Source organism: Sus scrofa, chromosome 3 (assembly GCF_000003025.6).
Source record: "Sus scrofa isolate TJ Tabasco breed Duroc chromosome 3, Sscrofa11.1, whole genome shotgun sequence".
In the NCBI taxonomy this organism is placed as follows: domain Eukaryota; kingdom Metazoa; phylum Chordata; class Mammalia; order Artiodactyla; family Suidae; genus Sus; species Sus scrofa.
The window spans coordinates 3,814,273-3,838,231 of NC_010445.4; the positions used below are offsets into that span (position 1 = coordinate 3,814,273).

At 58.3% G+C, this 23,959-nt stretch overlaps 1 protein-coding gene across 4 annotated transcripts in view; it reads left to right on the top strand.

The window, feature by feature from the left end:
• The window catches only part of WIPI2 (WD repeat domain, phosphoinositide interacting 2), a 30,804-nt gene extending 14,103 nt beyond the window's left edge, over window positions 1-16,701 (top strand). Inside the window, exons 3-12 of one of the 4 annotated variants that reach the window (XM_005661826.3) lie at window positions 5,884-6,053; window positions 7,362-7,458; window positions 7,813-7,910; window positions 8,272-8,364; window positions 11,247-11,317; window positions 13,108-13,215; window positions 13,896-14,060; window positions 14,828-14,935; window positions 15,198-15,328; window positions 16,071-16,691. In XM_005661826.3, the coding sequence (XP_005661883.1) occupies window positions 7,413-7,458; window positions 7,813-7,910; window positions 8,272-8,364; window positions 11,247-11,317; window positions 13,108-13,215; window positions 13,896-14,060; window positions 14,828-14,935; window positions 15,198-15,328; window positions 16,071-16,183 (933 nt within the window). In that variant the 5' untranslated portion in view covers window positions 5,884-6,053; window positions 7,362-7,412 and the 3' untranslated portion in view covers window positions 16,184-16,691. 4 annotated transcript variants of the gene reach the window in all.

Sequence of the window (23,959 nt, forward strand, 5' to 3'; positions counted from 1 at the left end):
GAGAGGCTTACCAGGCTGTTTAGGGGAGAGGTGTCAGGATGATGAGCCTCTCTCTGAAATTTGACCAGAGAAAGAGATAGTTGAAGCTAAATGGCAGAAAGACAGTATTGGTTAAATCTAGATGATGGGTGTATGGAGGTTCATTATAATGTTCTCTTTTGTGAACATTTGCAGTTAAAAATAGCTTTGCTGACTCCATACTGCACTTACCCTGTTTGTAAAATTCTGAAAGTGTCTTCTGCTTTTTGTCGTTAAAGTTAAAAAAAAACAAAAAAAAACAAAAAAACTAAATACAGAACTACCACATGACCCAGCAGTCCCACTCTTGGACATATATCTGGACAAAACTTTCCTTGAAAAAGACACAGGCAGAGGTCCCGTCATGGTGCAGCGGAAATGAATCCAACTAGGAACCATGAGGTTGTGGTTCAATCCCTGGCCTCACTCAGTGGGTTAAGGATCCAGTGCTTCCGTGAGCTGTGATGTAGGCCGGTGGCTATAGCTTTGATTGGACCCCTAGCCTGGGAACCTCCATATGCCTCGGGTGTGGTCCTGAAAAGAAAAAGAAAAGAAAGAGATACATACACCTGTATGTTCATTGCAGCACCATTCACAACAGCCAAGACATGGAAATAACCTAAATGTCCATTGACAGATGAATGGATTAAGAAGATGTGGTATATACACCTAATGGAATATTACTCAGCCATAAAAAAGAACAAAGTAATGCCATCTGCAGCAACATGGATGGAACTAGAGATTCTGATACTAAGTGAAGTAAGTCAGAAAGAGAAAGACAAATACCATGTGATATCACTTATATCTGGAATCTAATATACAGCACAAATGAACCTTTCCACAGAAAAGAGACTCATGGACTTGGAGAACAGACTTGCGGTTGCCAAGGGGAAGGATGTGGGATGGACTGGGAATCTGGTGTTAATAGGTGCAAACAGTTGCCTCTGGAATGGACAAGCAATGAGTTCCTGCTGGACAGCACAGACAGCTATATCCAGTCATGTGTGATGGAACATGAAGGAGGATAATGTGAGAAATAGAATGTATGTGTATGTGTGACTGGGTCCCTTTGCTGTACAGAAGAAATTGGCAGAACACGGTAAACCAGCTCTAATGGAAAACATAAAAGCCATTTTTTAAAAGTCAGACTTAGAGTTAAGTGGGAAAGATGACTATTTCTCTGCTTTCTCTACACTTGGATTCACGCAAATGTATGATGCAGCCTTTTTTCTTTTTCTACCATTTTATTATTGGAAGTTTCCAAACACAGAGGAAAGTCGAAGTGTTTTAGAGTCTCTTGCTAGCACTTCACCCCCCGTCCGTCCGTCCGTCTGTCCGTCCGTCCATCTTACCCCTCGTGCCTTGCATTTCTCTGTACCTTGCAGGCATCCGAACCCACAACCCTGAGCTACTTCAGCAGAGATGTCAGTAACTGCTGTTTGAAGAAGCATTTACATGCAGCCGAATGTGAGGTCTTGAGTAAACATTCTGCGTTTGGACAATGCATCCATCTGTGCATCCTGAACTCCTATCAGGGTTCACCGTCACTCCAGAAGGCTCCTTCATACCCCCACCCCCACCACTCCCAGCTTGCTTCCGCCCTCCACAGGAGGCAAGCAGCGTTCTGGGTTTGTGTCCTGTGGTTTAGTTTTGCCTGTCCGACCTCAAAGAGGTGCCGCGTGTGCTCTCTTAACGAGGTTCCTTTTGCTCGGAGTAGTGTTGTGAGATTTGCCCATGTTGTTGTGTCTCCGTTGCCCGGTCTGTGAACGAATGCCAGGTGCTGATGGAAACCTGGGCTGTCCCAGTTGTCAGCTGTTGTGAATAAAGCCGCTCTGCACATTCTTAGAGAAGTCTGCTGGTGGACGCACGTTTTCCCTTGTCTTGGGTGAATGGAAGTGGGATCTGTGTTTCGTTCTGTAAGAGACACCCCGCCCCTCTGAAGGGGGTCCGTGGTGTGTTCCCCGCAGAGCTGTACCGTCTGGCCAGCGCCTGGTGGTTTCGGGCTTGTTCGTGTTAGCCTTTCTGCTGTGTGTGCAGCGATGGCTCAGGGGTTCGGTCTGAATCCCTGGGGGCGGATGACTGCAGACACACTCAGGCCCTCGCCGGCCCTCCGTCAGTTATCTTCCGCCAGTTATCTCCGCAGCGCTTGTGTCCCTTTTTACGTTTGATTGCTTTGTCTCTGTCTTATTGAGTGGTCAGCGTTCTTTACATATTCTGGATACCAGTCCTTCGTCTGATACGTTTGGTGAATATTTTTTCCCAGTCTGTGGCTTGACTTGTCTTTTGAGCAAGTATTTGGAAATTTGGTTTAAAGTCTGATTGACTTTTTTCATTTATGCGCGACGTTTCATGTATCTTTTCTAGGAAACCTTTGCCTGCCAGCAAGTCCTGGAGGTATTTGCCTGGGTTTTCTTTGAAATCTTGTAGTTGCAGCTTTTCTGCTGAGCCCACTGGTCTCTTGCGTTCACCCTGGCGTGTGGTGTGAGGAGGCTCAGGCCGCCTTCGTCCTTATGCGTTGTGGTCCCTCCTCCATTTGTCAGCAAGACTTTTCTTCCCCCACTGACGTGCTTTGGTGCCTGAAAGCAGCCCTACTAAGGGTGGCTCCATTACTGCTCTTCATTCTCTTCTGCTTGTTTGCTGTTTTTAACCACGCCTGCGGGGTATGGAAATTCCCAGGCCAGGGATGGAACCCGAGCCACACCTGTGGCCTGTGCCACAGCAGCAGCAGCGCCGGATCCCTCACCCACTGCGCCGAAGCGGGAGCTTGCGATCCTGCTTTTTTCTAGTGGTAGTCTGCTTGCTCTGTGAAGTCTGCTTACTCTGTGAGAGGCTTGTTTCATGCCGTCCTGAGTCGCAACCTTGAGCGACTCCCACCTTTGTGCCCGTCAGAGCCAGGAACCCCTCCGCACGCGTCAGAGAAACTGATGCTTTCCTCAGGGAGTCCATCTTCTCATCTCCCACGTGTTCCGCTGGGAAAACCAGTCCTGCCGGACCGTCCTGCCTTCCAGATTGTCTGTGGTCCGTTCCTTCACTCATTCTGTCTCTACTGCATGGCCAGTCTCTCCATCCGTTCATCTGGGAGCTCATTGGTTTCAGGCCCGAAGCTTCCTCTCAGCGCAGGTGTCCTCTCCGTAACCGCTGTTCACGGGGACCTGGGGCCCGCCCTGCCCCGACTGACTCCCGCAGCTCTTCCGCCGCACCTCCTGCTGGCCGCCCCGGCCCTCTTCCGCTTCCCCACTCACGGCCGCCACCTTTCCTTCTGCCTCCACCTCTCCATCAGGATTCGTCCTGGGTCTCCTGGTAGCGCCCGCGTCAGCAGGTTCAGTGAGCCAGGCAGTGTCAGACCTGGGGCGCGGGCAGTGTGGACAGGCAGACCCACTCCTGCCCCTGGAAGCGAGGCCCAGGGCTGGGGACCGCTGCTGAGCCAGGGCCCAGGTTCGCAGGGTAACAGGACAGCTGCGACGGTGAGAAGTAGACGATGCGTCAGGCCCTCGCGCCTCCAGTCCCTCCCTCGATCTTGGAGAGAGAGGTGGCCGGAGAGCGGGAGCCCGACAGCATGGAGAGCTTGTCCCCCGCAGGAGTGAGCGTAGCATAGACACGGCCCTCCCAGCCCCTCCCAGCCCGTGGCGTCCACTGCTCACCCAGCGGGCCCTGGGCGTACTTCGTCCCCGCACCCCCGGTCCTGGGGCACAGGGCCTGACGGGAGCACCAGGGTCTGGTCCCTGGTCCCCAGGGAAATTTTACTGCAGACTTCTCGTTCTGGGTGACGTCTCCCCTGACTGGTTGGCCTGACGTGGGAGCGCTGCTGTGCCCGGTGCTGGAGATACATCAGCCTATGAGAACAGGCTGAGCCCTGGCCCCTGTGCTGGCGGTCACTCCTGATTGTGCCCTTCAGTCAAGGGTCAGCAGCTCCCCTGAGATGATGCCAGGCAGGCAGGCTTGAGACCTGCCTCTGTTCTTCTTCTTCTTTTTTTTTATTTTCTTTTTAGGGCCACACCCGCAGTATATGGAGGTTCCCAGGCTAGGAGTCGAATCGGAGCTAGCCTGCACCACAGCCACAGCAATGCAGGATCTGAGCCGCGTCTGCAACCTGCACCACAGCTCACAGCAACACCAGATCCTTAACCCACTGAGCAAGGCCAGGGATCAGATCTGCAACCTCATGGTTCCTAGTCGGGTTCGTTTCCGCTGAGCCACGACGGGAACTCCTCGTCTTCTTGAATAAAGCTTAGTTTGTAGCTGCCGGAGAGAGATGTGATCATAAGTTGTGTAAAAGTGCCTTAGACTAAACTGCTGTGAAGAGCGTAGAACCACGCACTTGATCTTGTCTCCTCTTCCATTCTGCGCAATAGCGAAATCTTGGTTTTTCCACACATCCGTGCAGCATCACTGTAGATATGCCTGGTGGCTGCTGCCCAGCAGTCGGGACCTGATGCTGATGCTCGTGAGGCTTCAGACACTTTGTGAGGACTGACGCCGGCATCTCCCTCCCTCCACACAGCCTGTGTCTCAGTACAGGGCCTTGGAGAGCCTTCTCGTTGGCTTTGGTAGTTTGGTTCCTAAACTTTTTTTTTTGTCTTTTGTTGTTGTTGTTGTTGTTGTTGTTGTTGTTGTTGTTGCTGCTATTTCTTGGGCCGCTTCCGCAGCATATGGAGGTTCCCAGGCTAGGGGTTGAATCGGAGCTGTAGCCACCGGCCTACGCCAGAGCCACAGCAACGCGGGATCCGAGCCGCGTCTGCAACCTACACCACAGCTCACGGCAACGCCGGATCGTTAACCCACTGAGCAAGGGCAGGGACCAAACCCGCAACCTCATGGTTCCTAGTCCGATACGTCAACCACTGTGCCACGACAGGAACTCCTCAGGCGTGTTTTTAGTGAACAAGTGACTTCAGCCCCAGAGCTCCTCCTCTCCTGGAGGAGACTTTTCAGGTAGCTCTGTGCATGGTTGTGGGCGTGGATTTTCACAGACGGGGGTCCTGTTCCCCGGGGGGTCGGACCTCCCAGGCCCCCCGGGTTGACCCATCTGGCCGGCTGTCCTCCGAGCCCCGTTCAGGCCCAGATGGAGTGTGGCTGCGGGTCGTTGTTGGGTTGATCACGGCACATGCTCTGCCCCCGGCTCAGCTGGACTCCCTATAGCTCAGCTGGAGACAGCCGCACGTGGGAGTCGTGTAGAGTTTGGCTCTGGGACTTTCCTGCCTTCCAGAATTCTCTTTGTTGCTCAATCCGAACTTAGCCAAGCTATTACCGATAAAACAAAGGGGGACTAGGAGAGATTGGGGTGCGGGGGGGCCGTCGGTGGAGACGGGGGTGAGGCAGTAGCCGTGGAGGCACTGTAGCTGCTGTCTCCTCTGCAAGAGGCTGTGCACAGTTTATAATACACGGTCTTCTGAGTGGGGGTGTCCCCACCTCCAGCTGGAGCTGCCAGCCCCTCGTTGCTCCTGACAGTAGAGTGGCGGGAGCCCCACTTACAGACAAAGCTAGCCCTCCAGAGATGGAGTCATCCAAGGAGCGCCCGGGGCCCGTCACGGCAGGTGCCGTTCTCGGTGCCAGGGGTGTGGCCGTGAGCCGGCAGCTGAGGCCTCTGTGCTGGGGAGGCTCACGGTCCAGTGGGTTTAGGGAGCTCCCAGCGAGCCAGTGAAGAAGGTGGGCACAGGGGACCCGGGGAGGCAGTGGCAGGGTGACGGGTGTGGAACGGGGGGGGGCTTCTCCGTGACGCAGGAAGGGGGGCGGTCTGCACGCGGCTTGTCTGGGCCTGGTGAGCGGGGAGTTGGACCTAGCCTGCCTTCAGGCCTAGCCTGAAGCCGTGGGCCCGCTGGGCCTGTTGGAGGCACGCACACCCAGGTGGCTCTTTGCTCCTCTCAGCTGACACGGAGGACGTGTGCATCGTGGAAAGGCTCTTCTCTAGCAGCTTGGTGGCCATCGTCAGCCTCAAAGCTCCCCGCAAGCTGAAGGTCTGCCACTTCAAGAAGGGCACTGAGATCTGCAACTACAGCTACTCCAACACCATCCTGGCCGTGAGGTTGAACAGGCAGGTGAGCGACGCTCTGACCTGGATCCGCTGCCGGCGCCGCGCTGGCCCGCGTCCCCTGTCTTCAGTGGGGCTCGTGGCCGTCGCTGTCACCCCGGCGCCGCTCAGGGCGTTTCTGGTCCCCCCGGCCTTGCGCCGGCTCACCTCACCCCACCCCACTTGACTCTGTTCTCTCGTCTCACACCAGCCCTGTTCCTGGCAGTGCCCTCGCCTCTGCCCATCCCCGTGCTCACGCCTCAAGACCTGAGCCTTCTGGAGTTCTCTTCTGGCTCAGTGGGTTAAGGGTCTGGCGTTGTCACTGCTGTGGCATGAGACTGATCCCTGGCCTGGGAACTTGCGCATGCCACAGGTGCGGCCAAAAAAAGAAAAGAAAAAAGACACGAGCTTTCTTTTTATAAGTGTTACTTTTTAAATAGAAATCGGGCGTCTTTTTCCCTTTTTTTAACTGTTAATTTGACTTTTAATTTAAGGTGAAGGATCTATTACTTTTTTGTGTCCTTCCCCAAAGTTCATAATGCGCGTCTGGCCTGGAATGTGGGCCTGGTGGCTGGCACTTGAGTTTATTTTGTGAGGTGGTCGCGTGGCGTTTGCTTCCTCTCAGAATACAGCCCTGTCCCGAGGGCCTTTGGCACACCCTGGGTGCAGGCAGGTGTCCTGTGCAGGCACCGCTCGCCACGCAGCTGGCTGTGGGCCCTGCCTGCCACGCAGCCAGTGGTCTGTGAGGTGGGTCGGCCACCGATGTGCATGAAGCCGGGTCTGTGGACGGCAGAGGTTGGTTAAGGGGGTAAATCATAAGACGTGGCGCGTCGTAACATGTGCGTGTCCGTTCCCATGTCAGCTCATGCAGGGACGCAATTCACGTACCAGCTCAGGCAGGGACGCGGGTGGGCCGCTTGTCCCGCTTGGGTAAATCACCCTCCTGGCGCAGCAGCTCCGGGTTCCTCTTCTTTAGAATGGAGCAGGAACATAGACACCTGCAAAATAATCTGGGAGCAGAGGGAATTGTTACACTCCCCCACATCCCTGGGTCTGCCTTTCATCCTGCTGTGCTCGAGCAGCCTCAGTCCTGGACGGCAGGCCGCACACCCTCCCAGGCCCGGCCGAGGTTCTGAGAGCCGGACAGACACGCCACGTGTGCCTTGGCTGGAGTGACCGGTTTCTGTGCCGTCGAATGGCATCCCACAGTCAGAGGGCCCGACACAGCCGGCGGCCGAGGCCGCCGTGGGGGAGCCGGCGCCGTGGGGAGGGGGGGTGGCGCCCTGATGCCGGGCTCTGTCTTGGTGCCGGGTTTCTGACCGGGTGCCTCCTCCAGCGGCTGGTCGTGTGCCTCGAGGAGTCTCTGTACATCCACAACATCCGGGACATGAAGGTGCTGCACACCATCCGGGAGACGCCCCCGAACCCCGCAGGTGAGCCGCCGCCCGCCGGGCAGCCCCGCTCCGCCTTTTGAGGGCAGGGCGGGTGAGGGGTCTCTCTCCTTTGAGGTCACAAGTCGTCCCTCTGACGCCGGGCTTGTGACCGCGTACAATACTTCGTGGATTGCTCAGCCTCCCCGTTGGAGGGGTCAGCATTTCTAACCGGAGACCGTCCGCCTGCGTTGACGGTCCTGCTGCCGCCTCAGCTGGAGGTCTGGGGGTGCGGGACTTAGGAGAACCAGCCCCGCAGCCGCCACGCTGCCTCGGAGCCCTCCTTGGTCTCTGCTGAGAGCAGGCTGACTTCGGCGGCGGGCCTGACCCACCTCTGTTGTCGCGCGTCGCCCGCAGGCCTGTGTGCGCTGTCCATAAACAACGACAACTGCTACCTGGCGTACCCCGGCAGCGCCACCATCGGGGAGGTGCAGGTCTTCGACACCATCAACCTGGTGAGTGCGTCCCCGGGTCGCCCCCACTGCCCCTCCTCCGCCACGAGCCCCGCGGCGCCCCCCGCCTTCGCGGGTCCTGCTCGGCCCCTCGATTTCCGCCGCCGCCCGCTCAGGCCAAGCAGGTCTGGGGGATGCGGCGCCCCCGTGCTGAGCGCCCGCCTAGCAGCGAGCGTGCTGGCAGCAGTGGAGAAGACTGTCTGGAGAAATTGCTTTGCCTTTTGGTTAAAAGGTTTTGAGCAGCATCTCCTTGGGCCCCCGGCCCCAGTTAATCGGGTGGCCATGGCACGTGTATTGACTGCGCTTGTGGGTTGGTACCCCTGTGGGTGTTTTCAGCCGGCATGGTGTCTGTTTCCCCCTCCAGAGAGCTGCGAACATGATCCCGGCTCACGACAGCCCGTTAGCCGCCCTGGCCTTCGACGCCAGTGGAACCAAGCTCGCCACTGCTTCCGAGAAGGTAAGGCCGCTGCGGCCCAGTAGAAACTAGGTCAGAAGTTTCGACACTCTGTAAGACTCTGTTCGTGCAGACGAGGCACCGGAGCAGTTTCTGCATCCACCAGCTCACGGCCAAGCACAGGCCACATCCCGCTGTCTGGGCGCGAGTCAGGGAGACAGGCGGGGCCGTGCTGTGCTCGGCCGGGATTCCTTAGCGTCCTTGGGGGTGTTTGGTTGTTTCTGCCCTTTAGGGTGGGTTTCCCGTATTCCTCGGAGCCATCTGACTAGTGTGCTTAAGTCTCAGTATAAATCCTTTCTGTGCCTCTGCGTGTGAACCTGAGTCTCCAGTGAGAAGACCCCCTGGGTTAAGAGGACGAGGCCTTTTGAAACTCCCTACACGCAGGACAGAATGGCTCTGGCAGCGCCTCCCGCCGGCCCCTCTTCTCTCTTGGCCGCGTGGCACCAGCGGCCTCGTTCTGCGACCCCACTGTGTCTTCTCCCTCCTCCACCTTGTCGCCTGTGCCTTGGCTCGTCCTCTCTCCTCTGCTGCTGCCCAGTTCGGCGTTGACACTTTCTCACCGAAAATCAAAACTAGCCTCCCTCCCCGCGAACCAGCCAAGTGCGGGACAAAACGCCGGCTGGCTTCGCCCGCCTTCCTGCGGGGGGTTGACCCTCACGTCCCCGAACACCGATACCGCTCTTCAAGGGTCGCTCCCTGGGCCCTTGACACGCCTTCATCTCATGACCCCTCGGCAGGTAACCTTCTCCTGCTTTACGACGAGGGCTCGGAGAGTTGAGTCATCGGCCCAGGGCCACCCAGCTGGGCAGCGACAGCGGGACGGGACTCCAAGCCTGGCTGCCTCAGACGCTGGGCTGGACAGTCGCGGTATCACCCGCCCTTTTCCCTCCGCCGGCAAGATCCCATCCCTTCATTAATCCGAGCCTTATCTTCATGGTTTTTGCCGGGTCTTAGGAGGCCCTAAAGCACTTTGTGGAATTTCAGGGCTAGTAAAAGAAGACTTTCTCGTCTGGACTCTTTTTTTCTGGCCACACCCAGGGCATGTGGAAGTTCCCGGGCCAGGGATTTAGCCATTGTGGTAACCTTGCCAGACCCTTAACCAGCTGCACCGCAGGGGAGCTCCAGGACCCTTGATTTGCTTTACAGAAGACTCCTGGTTCATGGCATCAGGCCACCAGTGGCTTCTCGGCCCTGCTGTGCCCCGGGTGCCAGGGCTGTGCCGAGGTGTGGGGCTTGATCCTGCTTCCAAGAAACTGCAGTCTCCCTATGACTGACAGCTCTTAGTTAATTAGTTTCAAGCAGTAGGTATGCCATTAAAAGTATGCCTAAATCTGAAAGTTTAGGCTGCACCAGACAAAACTTTTGCCATGGTTTTTTTTGGTCATGGATACACTAGTTACTTCATTCCCCCTGGTTCTCAAGAATTACGGATTTGGTTGACGTCATTCTATTCAGAGAATCGCTTGCTTTTTTTTTTTTTTTTTTAACATGGCACCTGCAGCACATGTAAGTTCCCCAGCCAAGAGTCACATTGGAGCTGCAGCTGCGGACCGCACCACAGCCATGGCCACACGGGTCTGAGCCACATGCTTATGGCAATGCTGGATCCCTGACCCACTTAGTGAGGCCAGGGATTGAACCTGCGTCCTCACTAGAGGCGGTATCAGATCTGTAACCTGCTGAGCCACAGCGGGAACGCCCACGAGAATCACTGCCTTCGTCAATATTTTCAAAAGGGGACCCATTCTATCTTCAGCTTGATTTTTAATGCTGGTTATTATGCCATTGTAGGAATTTACCACCACTTATTTAGACAATTCCTGGTGTTCTACATTTGCGTTTTCTATAGGTTGGGTTTTTCGTTTGTTTGTTTTTTATGTTTATAAACACGTGAGATAATCTTTTTTTCTAATTTGAAGCATAGTCGACTTACAGTGTGGTGTTCATTGCTGCTGTACCGGAGAGTGATTGAGTCGTGCGCATATGTGGAATCTTCTTTATAGTCTATCATGGCCTGTCCCCGGGCCGTGGAGTAGAGTTCTCTGCTGTGTTGTCGTTTATCCCCTCCGTGTATAAAGCTTGCATCTGCTACCCCCTACCTCCCAGTCCCTCCCTCCCCACTGGCAGCCACAGGTCTGTTCTCCTTTCCCGTGAGTCCACTTCTCTTCTGTCAATACGCTCGCTTGTGGCATATGTTAGATTCCACGTAGAAGTGGTATCACGTAGTATTTGTCCTCCTCTGACTCATTTCACTTTGTATGAGAATCTCTGGTTGCATCTGTGTTGCTGTACATGGCTTTATTTCATGCTTTTTTATGGCTGAGTAGTATTCCATTGTGTATATGTACCACATCTTTGTCTGTTCGCCTGTTGATGGACATGTAGCTTGTTTCCCTGTCTTAGCTATGGCAGCAGTGCTGCTATGAACACGGGGGTGCATGGATCTTTGTGAATTGTAGTTTTGTCCAGATAGATGCCCAGGAGTGGGGTTGCTGAATCATATGGTATCTCTATTGTCAGTTTTCCCAGGACCCTCCAGACTGTTCTCCACAGCGGTTGCACCAGTTTACATTCCCACCAGCAGTGCAGGAGGGTTCCCTTTTCTCCACAGCCTCTCCAGCCTTTGGTATTTGTAGACTTAGCAAGTCCATTCTGACTGATGTGAGGTGGTACCTCGTTGGCATTTTTAGTGGCATTTCTCTGATAAGCCGCCACATTGAGCGTTTTTTCACAGGTCAGCGTGATAGGAAGTTAGCAGCGAGCGGCGAGTGTGAAGGGGTGGGCCTGCGGGGCCCCCGGCGCGGGGCAGCTGCCGTCGCGCTGTCCCTGCAGGGCTGAGTGCGCTCCGCTGAGAGCCCTTTTTCCGTCCTCTCTCCCGGCCGCAGGGGACCGTGATTCGGGTGTTTTCCATTCCAGAAGGACAGAAGCTCTTCGAGTTCCGGAGAGGCGTGAAGAGGTGAGGGGTGTGTCTCCCCGGTTGATTCTGGGGCTTCCGTCTTCTCTGTGACCCACGGTGGAAGCTCAGCCGCTGGGGATCCCGGTTCAGTGACCCGCGTTGCAGCCTGGCCGGGCGGTCCTGTGGGGCTCTGGCGTCGTGGGAGGGAAGGGGACCTTCCTATAGAAGCAATCTGGGCTTTGTCTGTCCGAGGGTCCCCGTGCGCGCGGGGGCCCTGGCCGGATGGCCCGCGGGCGTGCAAGGAAGAGCTTGCGTGGCCGGACCCGGGGCGGACTGGGGGCTCCCTTCCCGTCAGCAGCCCCCTCCTCCTCTCTGCTTGGAAGACCTGTCACCAGCTCCCCGTCACCCCAGCAGATGGCTTTGGCCCTTTGTCTCTTCTTTTTTTAAGAAACCCCAAACCGCAGTCCCCATGCGGCGCCCCCTCAGCCTCCCCGTCTGACAGCTCCCGTCTCCAGGACCCGCAGCCGCCCTGTGCTGGGCCTGGCGCCCTCTCCTCCCCAAGCCCACGCCGCCTTGTGTCGCCTCCCTTCCTTCCCCCGGTTCTCCTTCCTCGCTGCTCCTGCTCGTTCCCTCCATCTCTGTCTCGCCCGGGAGCCCCTTCCGGCCCCTCCCTGGGCAGCCCTGTCCCTCCAGAGCCTCGTCTCCCGTCTGCCTGTGGCACTTGGTCTCTACGAGTGGCCCAGGCCCCCTGCTAAGCGGGCCCACATTTCTCCTGCTCGCCGGGTGCCGGGCCCTCCAGCCACCAGCCCAAGTGGGGCCCCGTCTGCCCGGCCCTCACACGCCGTCTCTGCGTGGACACCCGTCCTTGATGGGGGCCCGAGCCAGAGGGCCTTCCTGTCACCCGTGCACCCAGTCTGGCAGCGGGCAGGTGCTGGCCTCCCCCTGTGCACCCCGGGCCACGTCCCCACCGGCCTTGCCTTCGCCTTGGTCTCGGCTCTTGGCCCCCGGGCTCCGTCCTTGAGTCTGAGCCTGAGCCTGGTCAGAGCTCGTTTCTCTGACGGGGTGGCCGTGATGCGAGCACGGCCCTGTCTGGAACCTCCCCTGCCCGGGGCTCTGCTCCAGACCCCGGATCGCCGTGCCTCCCTTTCCCGTCACCCAGTTCCTCCCACGCTCAGAGGTGGCGCTGTGACCGGCCCAGCCCTTCCCGCCCAGCTCGTCTGGTGGCGCCTTCGCTCACAGGGAGTTTGGTGCCTGCACACACCCTGCTCCGAGCCCCACTAACGGAGTCTCGGCCCTGAGCCTCAATACAGCGCGGGGCACGTCCTGAGCGCCCAGGAAACATGTTGAATTGACTAAAACCCCTCACTTGACCGGGCTAGATGCACCTAGTATTTCTGGGCTTATGAGGAAATAGGCTTTTATTTGGTGGCTTTGGGATTTAAGGTGATTTTCAAGGTAAACAGTAGTGTCTCAGCGTGTTGACCGTTTGCTGGAGAACGTTGTCAGGGCTGCCAGTTTATCCTCCTCCCCGTTAAGCATTGCGGTGATCGCCGTTACTGGGTCTCTGACTCACCTGACTGCTGTAAGTCCGGCCTAATTCACGAAGATGGTTGAGGTCCCGGTTCCCTTGGTCTCCTGGACGGTCAAGAAAGTCGTCCCGGGAAGGGTCCGTCGCCTTTCGGACGCTCTCCCTGCTTAGAAAGGTGTTTTGAGCCGGTGACGGAAGGGCCTAAGACGCCAGTGGGGCCCGTGCGCCTGTCGCGGGGCCTCCCTGCTCCGCCCCCGGGAGGGTTGCGGGGGCCTCGGCCGCGTCTCGGGCGGCGGCATGACCCGGCCCCTCCCGCCCGCAGGTGTGTGAGCATCTGCTCCCTGGCCTTCAGCATGGACGGCATGTTCCTGTCCGCGTCCAGCAACACCGAGACTGTGCACATCTTCAAACTCGAGACTGTGAAGGAGAAGTGAGTCGCACACATGCCCCTGTCGGAGGGGCACGAAGCACCTGCCCATGCCCGGGGCTGGCCCGCCAGGGAAGCAGGGAGCGGTGCTCCCTGAGCGGCCGGAGTCCTCGGGGAGCGCACTGCACGCGGGCGGTGGGCTGAGCCCCGGCTCCGCGGCTGGTCCCTCAGCGCTTCTGAGACGGCCGCCTGGGGGCGCTCGTCTCGCTGCCGTGGATTCGCATGGTCGGGGGCGGCGTCGTTGCCCGTCTGACTGTAAGGAGCAGTTAGGCTGACCCCCCGTGCACACGAGAGGAGCAGCGTCAGGGCGGGCGGCGGCGGTGGCAGCGGGGCAGCAGCCGACGGGAACAGTGCCCCTGAGGCTCGGGGGCTGCCTGTTGGGAAGGTCGGGGGCCGGGGAGCCTGAATTTGGCCGTCCGTGTGCTCACATGCTCCAGAGCAGGGGCTACGCGTGGGCCGTCAGCCCAGGTGGCCCCTACGGAGGCGCTTGAGAGGCCCCTCTCCAGACCCTCGAGGACACGCTCTAACGTCCCCAGGGTTCCGAGGGCTCGTCGTCTCCTGTACCCTCTCCGCCCTGGAGTCTAGCAAGTTCCAGGGCTGACACTGGTCTCTGTGTGAGCGGGACGAGCTCGGGCTGAGCCGGCGTCCAGCCCTGCGAGTCTGACGGCGTCTCCCGCTTGCAGACCTCAGGAGGAGCCCACCACCTGGACGGGCTACTTCGGGAAGGTGCTCATGGCTTCCACCAGCTACCTGCCCTCCCAGGTGACAGAAATGTTCAACCAGGGCAGAGCCTTTGCCACCGTCCGCCTGCCTTTCTGTGGCCACAAGAACATCTGTGCGCTGGCCACGTGAGTAGAGCGGGTCCCCCCGCCCCCCGCCCCGTGCAGCCAGCCCAGGGGCCGGCTTCCCCCCGATGAGCTGCGCGCTCAGACCTCAGGTCGAGGCAGGAGTCAGGAGGGCAGCGTGAGGTGCGCCTTTGCTGGCAGTAGACGCGGCGCTGTCTGCATCTTCTGCTTTCTTTCTGCTTTTGTTGAGAATGCGTAACACGTTCATGAGACGATGTCAGGGTCAAAGCCACGGGAGCGAGCCAGTGCTTAGCCCTGCCTTGGGGCCTCCGGCACCAGCAGCCTCGCCTGGCTGGAGGCCCCCTCAGCGAGTCCGCTCAGGACACTTCTCCCGAGCGCAAGAGGCTGGCTCGAAAATTCAGTGACAGCACATCTGATTCTGCGCATCTTAGGAACAGTATTCTGCATGCTTTTTATCCAACTAGCATAGTCGAAAGCTTATGAAAACATCTACCCTTAGTAAAATCAGAGAAGCCACGATCTGCCCTTGGTAAAATCAGAGAAGCCACGACACCGATTTTGGTTGCACCTGCTGCGTGGTTGGCAGTGTGTGTTCACACTGAGTGCCCTGGCCCTGATGTCTCGGCCTCGAGGAGCAAAGCGGATGCAGCTTTTATGCTCTTAGACGTGGACGTAGGTCGAGCGCTCGGAACCGAAGTGTGCTTGTTTGGGGGTGCTTCCCTGGGCAGGCTGAAGGCCAGGCTGCCGGTTGAATAAGCACTTTGTGGAAGTTCTGGTCCTAGAATTTGGTTGCATTGTATTCTCACCAGAATCCAAAAGATTCCGCGACTGCTGGTGGGAGCCTCTGACGGGTACTTGTACATGTACAACCTGGACCCCCAGGAGGGCGGCGAGTGCACCCTGATGAAACAGCACAAGTAAGGCTCCGCCCCTGCCACGCCTCCCGCGCGACGAGCTGCTGGCAGGCGGGGTTGGAGGTTTGCCCTGGGACGCAGAGGGGCCCGGCGCTGTGCGCACCCGCTCTCCGCACCTCTGCCCCTTGGCCAGCGCGCTGTTCCTCCTGTGGGGGCCTCGGGCCTCTGCTTCCGCAGGTCGTGCGATGACCGCGTGCGTGCCCGCATCAGGAGCCTGGCGCTGCTGCGGGCGTACACCCGACAGCTGCTCCCTCTCCTCCCCCAGGCTGGACGGCAGCATGGAGACCACCAACGAGATCCTGGACTCCACGTCTCACGACTGCCCCCTGGTGGCGCAGGCCTACGGCACGGCTGCGGCCAAGGGTGCGCCGGTGCCTTCTTCCCCGACCGCACTTGGTAAGGGCGGCGGCCGGAGCCTGGAGGGTCCGCCCCGCTGGCCCCGCGCGGCTCTCGGGCTTCCTGCTCTTCCCCTTCCCCAGGGCGGGGGCCTGCGGGGCGCAGGCAGGCAGGGACCCACTGTCGTAACACACCGTTTTCAGGGCCTCTTGAGGCAGAATTCACTGTCTTCATCTTTGAAGACAAAGCGGCCCTCAGGGTTTTGGATGCACGTGAATTGTCCGTCCCCCGACAGGCGACTCTCCGCCAAGACCCCCCCCCCACCCCGGTGTCTGTCCTCGGTCCTTCCGGTCTGCCTCTGCGGGGGTTCCGCTCGCAGGCCTGGCCGCTCCTGGCGCCGGGCCCCTGCCCCCTTCCGGGGCTGGGCGCGGCCGTGTGCAGTCGGCCCCCCGTGTGCAGGTGGCCGTTGGGCCCCTTGGGAGCCGCCTCCCCCCGCGGCTCCCCTGACGCATTCAGCGAGGCTGCAGGCGGCTCGGCCGTGAGGTTCTCCGGCTCACAGTGACTCTCCTTTCCAGTTGGAGGCGCTTTGAGTGTCCATCCCCCGTCCACTAAGGACGGTGCCTCCCGTCCCCCGGGGCCCTGTCGCTGTAGCTCCTGACACTCTGGGTCTTCACCGGAGTCTGACCTAGAGCTCACCCGTCCAGAGTGTCACTGTGACCCCCACTGCCCCACATCCAGACCCGGGCGCCACCTCGGGGTCCTTGTGCCGGCCTGGCCCTGAGGCTCCCGCCTCTCTCCGCAGCCTACACGGACGAGCTGGGCGCAGCGGGCGGCGCGGGTCTGGAGGACGAGGCCAGCGCCCTGCGGCTGGAGGAGGACAGCGAGCAGCCTCCCATGATTCTGCGGACGGACTGACCTTGACCTGTGAACCCTTCAGAGCCCTGAGGCAGAGGACACTGACTGACAGAGGACTTCATGTGATGCTGCTATGAACTTTGACCCGAGATGGGGCGAGGACGGCAGAGACTTCAAGAGGAAAACAAAGCTTGTAGCTGTGGTCTCATCCCACGCTGTTGAGAAATACATCGTTTTCACTTCAGTGGCTTTTAATCTGGCTTTTAAGTTTTAGCTTTTTGTTTCTTTTCTCTTTTTGCCAAAATTAACTGTTTGGTGGAGCCCTCGAAACCTCCTTGCTTTGCATGTATTCCTGTGCCAAGCCCGCCTGGGGGAGCTAGCGCCGCTTGGTAAGAAGCGCAGGTGGTGGGGTGTGACTCTGCTCAGCGTGTGGCGCGCCCGAGGTGGCGGGCAGCGCGGGTCTGGTTCTGCTCAGGCGGGGCCGGCGTGGGGGGGCTCGCTCCCCAGAGCCCCTCCGGGACCACTTTCCCCGTTTTATTTTGTTAATTAAATTTTTTCCAAATTGGATTCTTCTGGGATTTCTTCCGTGGTGGATATTTGTTTCTGATCTTGTTTTCCGTGTGGTTATTAGAAGAGGGAGGTTCTCCCTGATGGCGAAAACTTTTCCTGCTAACAGCACACGAACTTGAAAGAGCACCTAGGAGTCCTGCAGGAGAGAGCATGTTGGGTCATTAGATTTTTCTGGTCTTGCCTTTAATCTTCCTGTTGAGCAGCTGTGCGTGTGTATTTGGTTGTGGGGGTTTTTTTTTCTCTTTTTTTCAAGGACCCTTTGTAGCTGTTTCTGTGCCCATAAAGCACACAATTAAGACGTGGTGGGCCCTCAGGTTAGGCTCTTACCTCGAGCTCCACGTCCACAGGGACGCTCCTCGCCCGGCTCGGGAGTGGGGAGGAAGCCGGCTGGGAAGGCCTCCCTACGGGGTGATCTGTGCCTGCTTCCACCTTAAAGCTTGTTCAGAGTCCTGAGAGATTGTGGTCACGAGTTCCAGGACTTGCCTGCTTTCCCTTCTCATTTTTGTAGAATTCAAACAACTTCCAGTACCTCGAGCTCTCCATTCCAAGCCAAGACACTTAGCAGTTGAAGTTTTGAGAGGTGTGGTTTTTTTTGTTTGTTTGTTTTCCCTTTTTAGGGCCACAGTCTCAGCATATGGAGGTTCCCAGGCCCAGGGTCAAATCGGAGATAGAGCTGCCAGCCTACACCACAGCCATAGAACACAGGTTCCGAGTCGCATCTGCCACCCATACCACAGCTCACGGCAACGCCGGCTTGTCACCCACAGGAACTGGGAGTTGTCCTTGAGCTGACCGTCCACTCTCACCGCTCGGCTCCAAGGTCAGTCCCCGTGCCTCAGGCTGCCTGTCCAGTGGTTGGCTTTGAGGTGCCCAGGGCATGCCTGGCTTGGGCAGAGATCTCTAGAAAGGCTGGTTATGGCTGCGACGTGCAGTGCTGTGGGTCGGGGGGAAGGCGGGAACGTAGTTGACTTTCCCCCCGGCCTCTGGCACGTCTGACTTGGGTCTCTGGAGCCCCAGTGGCGGGTCTGGTACCCAGGCACCAGCCGAGCCAAGCAAGGGTGGCGGGGCCTGGACAGCAGGTGGTGTCTCTCTGCCTCTGGAACCAGGCCCGGGGAGAACCGCTCCCCTGTTCCCCGGCGCTGGGCCTGCTCGGTGGCTCCGCACAGGTGGTGGGAAGCAGCGGCTCTGCTTCGCCAGGTCTCTCCCGTCGGAGGCGCCTGGTTTCGTCTGTCCTCAGCATCGGTCATCCCCTCAGCTTCCTCCCCGGCCCAGCCGGCCCCCCAGGCACTGTCTTCTGGGGTCTTTGCTGCAACCCGTCTGCTGCCGAGATGGGGGTCCGAGGATTGCGGGGCGTCGCGGACCTGCCCTCGGGGGGTGAGTGCCCCACCTCTTCCATCACCACGGGCAACACTCCGTCTGAGCTCCCTGCTCCTGCTGGGGGCTGGGAGCGGGCACGGGCTGCTGCGTGGCGGATGGCAGGACTCTTTTTGCCACGTGGACGAGAAAGGGCTCGGCGGGACTGAACAGGACACGTGCCCCGATTGGCTGAACCCCAGCTGTACACCGATGTTAATTTTTTATGTCGTATTTTTCCAAACTTAAGAAAAGACCACTCGTCGCTGCCAGGAAACTCACCTCGTGGACCTGTGGCTCTGGAACAGACCTTTTGTGCTTTCTGGCGCGACGGAGCCCGAGTCGGCTTGAACTTGGAGTTGGAAAGGGCTGAGAGCAGCCCCGACTCCACCCCATGCTGCGGCGGGGCCCGGGCTCGGGGCTGCGCAGACGGGGCCATGCCTGCCCCATGGCGGCTTCAGGGCACTTCTCGGAGGGGACCGCAGGTGCCCGGCTCCACGCCTGGCCTGCGGCAAGCGTCTAGCACACACTGAGGCAGAAACTGGTCCTGCAGACCTGAACCGCCGTCGTCTCCATTCTGGCCCCTGGAGCGCGGAGCTGGTGGGAGGCGGTATGAGCCACATTCACGCACAGGGTTCTCCGTGGCTCTCCTTGTCCCTGGCCTTCCCACCCCTGGACCCCAAGAGCAGTGCTCAGACTTGGGCGTCGGTCTGGGGGCCTGGGGACTTGCTGAGTCCTGGACACCGGGTCCTGCCCTGCGGCTCCAGGTCACCACCAGGACCCAGGCCTGCGCCCTGGGCCCAGCGCACACCTGCTCTGGCCAAGACAGGACACGAACCCCTGCCTCCCTGGTGTTAACCTGCAGCACCCAGCCCTGCCCTCTGTCAGGGCTCCGGGAGCTCACGCCGCATGGACCAAGCCTAACCTGCTCACAGGCTCACTTGCGGAGGAGAGGCAAGAATCTCTCGCCTTGCCTGGGGCCAGCAGGGACCACTTGCCAAGGACACCGGAAGCCTGGGCTCACCGGGCAGCGCTGGCGGCGTCTCCCCAGGCCTTTCCCACCGTCACCTCTGATGCTCAGGTGCAGAGCTGCCCACGGGCTGCGCCTGGACGGGTGTTTGTCCCCCACCCACCTCCGGTCTCTGTGGCTCCTCTTTGCATGTGGGGACAGTGGGGTCCCTGGTTTAAAACGTCCGTGTGTCACTGCGGGTAACACCGCTGGAAACCCAAAGTTGTCATTTCACAAGTGTCCTTGGTCTTCCTTCGGCTCGAGGTGGGTGATTGGATTTGTGGCGTCAGAAACGCAGAAACAAAGTGCACGCAAGCCTTTGGCGCTGTGCCCGGAGAGCACTTTCTACAGGATTCTCCTTGCCCGTCGCTCCTCCGCGGACAGTGTGGTGAGCCCTGACCCCCAAGCGGAGAGATTTCCCTGCTGTGTATTTTCGTTCTTATCCTGGTCAAAGTCCTTGGCCCACGTGGTACCTTTCTGTTCTGAATTTTGTCAAGCACAAAAAAAATTGCAATTTTGAGGTGTGATCAGCCCAGCCCTTACCGTTCCCTGGCATCTGACCAGGAGAGTCTTTAATACGGGAGAATTAAATCTTTTTGAAGGTCAGAATTTAAAAAGACTTCTTTCATTCTTCACCTCTGTTTTCCTTCTTTACTGCGTTGCAATGTAGTTATTCCTTCTTAGGTGTTCTTTATAGGGGAGCCTGTTGTATGTGTTGCCAGTGTGTTTGAGGTGCGGGGAGGGTGTCTGTGTGTGTGTGTGTGTGTGTGTGTCTTAAGCCCTGAGCCCTGAGCAGTGTGCATACTGATTACAGACCACACCAAAGCCTATATATAACGTCACTTAAGGGACTTCCCGTTGTGGCTCAGCAGGTTAAGAATCCAACTAGTATCCATGAGGACGTGGGTTCGATCCCTGGCCTCGCTCAGTGGTTGAAGGTCCGGCGTTGTCCTGAGCTGTAGGTTGCAGATGGGGCTCAGATCCCTCATTGCTGTGGCCATGGCATGGGTCGGACGCTCCAGCTCTGATTAGACCCCTGGCCTGGGAACTTTTATGCTGCAGGGCCAGCCCTAAAAAGAAATAAAGGAAAATTAAAACCTGTGCTGGTTTTGGTTTTGTTTTGCTTATTTTCCTTATTGTTGAGTTGGGTTTTCTTTTTCTTTTTGTCTTTTTGTCTCTGTAGGGCCGCACCCGTGGCATATGGAGGTTCCCAGGCTAGGGGTCCATTCGGAGCTGTAGCTGCTGGCCTACACCACAGCTCATGGCAACGCCGGATCGCTAACCCACTGAGCAAGGGCAGGGATCGAACCCAAAACCTCATGGTTGCTAGTCGGATTCGTTAACCACTGCACCACGACGGGAACTCCTCCTTTGTACCCTAGTTAAATGCAATGTAATTCCACCTAGAATATTACATACAGCCAAAAGTCAGAATCCTGCAGCCTGGCCGAAGTCGTATCAAGGTGTTCCTCCAGAATTGCGTTTTGTCCGTTGTGAAAGAGGTTTTATGCTTCTTGCTACTGGCATTCTTGGCCTGCTCTGAAAGAGTGTAGAAAACCTGCGTCTCAGAGAATGGTGAGGTTGAGCAGCTAAATTCTCTTTGTGTGTGTGTGTGTGTCTTTTTAGGGCCACACCTAAAAAGGCATATGGGGAGTTCCCGTCGTGGTTCAGTGGTTAACAAATCTGACTAGGAACCATGAGGTTGCGGGTTCGATCCCTGGCCTCGCTCAGTGGATTAAGGATCCGGCGTTGCCGTGAGCTGTGGTGTAGACCGGCAGCTACAGCTCTGATTCGACCCCTAGCCTGGGAACCTCCACATGCCGCGGGTGCGGCCCTAGAAAAGATTAAAAAGATAAATAAAAATCAGAAGGCATATAGGAGGTTCCCAGGCTAGCAGCCGGCCTACGCCACAGCCCCAGCAATGTGAGATCCGAGCCATGTCTGTGACCCACACCACAGCTGGCTGCTTTCCCAGGGGTTCCCACTGCCGCTCTGGGACCTGGGCACCTGGGGGAGGGGGCGCAGGGCCTGGAGAAGGAAGCCAGCTCCTGGTCTGAGGTGCCTTCCCCACCCCACCCATCCGGGGTTCCCTGAGCGCCTTCTGGTGTGCAGCCTTGGAGCTGTGATGGCTGCCTACCCCCACCCTGCCGTCCCCCACAGCCGCCTGCACCCAATCCTGGGGCAGGGCCTCCTCCTCCCAGCCAGCCCTGTGCTGCCTCCCACTGCCGACAAAGGCCCCTAGGAGTCAGCTTGGCCCCCAGGAGCCTCGTGCCAGCTTCTCGCCAGCTCGGTGCTAATTTCCATCCTGGGTTCCACGAGCAGGTGCATCCTGGGAAACTCCATTCCATCCTAGAAGCGCTAGAGGTGTCACCTATGCCAGTGCCAGTGAATCGGGCACGCAAATGGGCAGGGAGGGATCTGAGGCTACAGCCTGGCCCATGGAGCAGAGAAATGCTTTGTGCCAAGCACGCTTTGCTCGAAGGCACTAGTTCATTTTCTCTTAGCTTAGCCCTGGTTGGTTTGGGTCAGTGGCTGCTCCTAACGCCCATGGTTGAAGTGTGCGATCAGCTCCCTCCCATCCCCAGCAGGTGGCAGGAGGCCCTGCCAGGGCCCTTGGGAAGACCACCGTGGCGCTGTTTCAGACGTGAAGACTGACAATCTCGGGCGGAGGGACCCATGAGGACCCGGAGGACAGATCCCCTCGTCGTCGTGAGAAATGTAGACACTGGCGCCTCTGTTCACCGGCTTCAGGGCTGGTCGGAACCCCCGGCACCCGCCCCAAGAGCACGGAGAAGAAGGGAACGTGCAGAGCCTTCCCCCAGGGCCAGGGCGGTGCGCACACCTCGAAGCTGAGTCTCCCGGGCGGGCCAGCACCGCAGCTGCCATGGACAGTCACTGAGTCCCGCCTGGGCAGAGGGCGTGCGCTGCCCACCCCGAGCGGAGGCCCCTGCAGCCCAGCCCTGGCTGCCCGTCCCAGGACCTTCCCTGCCCCCGGCCGGGCTGCTGTCCCGACACCAGTAAGACTGCAGACTGAGCATGGCGACACCCCAGTGACACTAGCCACCTAATGAGCACCTACTCTGTGCAGGACACTTCCCAGCATCGGGTGTGTCCTCATTCACACCTGTGTCTGCACGGGCCGCTTGCAAACAGGACACAAGCCCTGAGGGTGGCGAGGGAACTGGAACTCGGCCGTGAGGTGGACGCAGCTGAGAGGGGCCTGCACCCCGCCCCCCAGGCCCAAAAGGCTGTCCCAGGAGGACACCCCCCTCCTGCCACCGTTACCCCGCCGGCAGAACGAGGCTCAGGGAGCCGTCACTTTTCTCATCCATTCTGGAATGTTAGCACTTGGACCTGTTTAGAAACAACCACTTCACTCCCATCGGGAGGGCAGGCATCACAACAGTGACAGTGACCAGTGCTGGCCAGGATGCAGGGACAGGAACCCCCCGTGCGGGGCTGGTCGGGGGGATCGTCACGGGGTGGGGGGCACCCACTGTGGGAACAGCCTGGAGGCTCCTGCACACGCGCAGCACAGGCTCACCCCCTTGGCCCGGCAGTCCCGCTCCTGCGTTGGTACCCAGAGCAGCAGGAACGGGGACTCAGAGGCTGGGACGTGGTGTTAGGAGCATTTTCACCGAGTTCAAAAGGGTGAGACAACCCAGGTGGTCTGTCAGCAGGTGGCGGGATCGAAATAGAGCTCGTCCATGGGATGGAATATTATTCAGCCCTGAAAACAATACTGACAATCTGGACGCACCCCGAAAATGTGGTGCTGCCTTTCCCACTGTGGCTCTGCGGGGGTGTCTCTGTGCACCCCTGTGAGTCTGACTCGTGTGTGCAAACGTGTGTGTGTGTCTATGGCTCAGTCCATTCAGGCTGCTATTTTAAAAGTACCTGAGCTTGCAACACAGCAATGGGAGAAAAAATTATGTATACATGTGTGTGTAACTTGGTCCCCATGCTGTACAGTGGGAAAAAAACATTAAAAAAAGTACCAGAGGGTGAAGAAAAAAAAATAAAAATTTAAAAAAAGGTTCCAGAGGGTGAGTGGAGCTCCCGCTGTGACACAGTGGGTTAAGGACCCAGCTTGTTTCTGTGGCAGTTCCAGTTCCATCCCCGGCCCAGTGCAGCGGGTGACAGATCCAGCTGCCGCTGCGGTGTAGGGCGAGCTGATAGGGATGGAGGAGGCACAGGTGGGTGTGGTCCCAACGGGGCATCAGAGAGAAAGAGGGCACCCGGGGGAGGCGGGGAGGCCACGGTCGGTTCAAGAAAGCCGTCAGCACGGGCAGGCTTGCCTGACGGGCAGCCTGGCTTGACTGCAAGAGTGGAGGTGCGAGAATGGCCTCAGGTGCTTGGGCGGGAGATGGGGTGGGGCCTGCATTCCCACGCAGACCAGGGGCCAGACTTTGAGGACCGCCCTTCAGCTGATCTGAATACTAACTAAGGAGGAGCTGCTACGCCCAGAGAGGAAGAGGCGGGCCTTTGCAACCCCCACGCCCCTTGGAGGATAAAACCGTGGCCCACTGGCTCCTGGGGGCAGAGTTTCCGTGCCTGCCCGCCTGCGTCTCTCCCAAGCGTCCTCTCCTAATACATCTGTTTCTTTTTTTTTTTTTTTTGTCTTTTTTGCCATTTCTCAGGCTGCTCCCGTGGCATATGGAGGTTCCCAGGCTAGGGCTCTAATCAGAGCTATAGCCGCCGGCCTACACCACAGCCACAGCAACGTGGGATCTGAGCCTCCTCTGGGACCTACACCACAGCCCACGCCAATGCTGGATCCTTAACCCACTGCGCGGGGCCAGAGATCGAACCCGCAACCTCGTGGTTCCTAGCCGGATTCGCTAACCTCTGCGCCACGACGGGAGCTCCGATACATCCATGTCTTGCCCATCACTTTGTCTCTC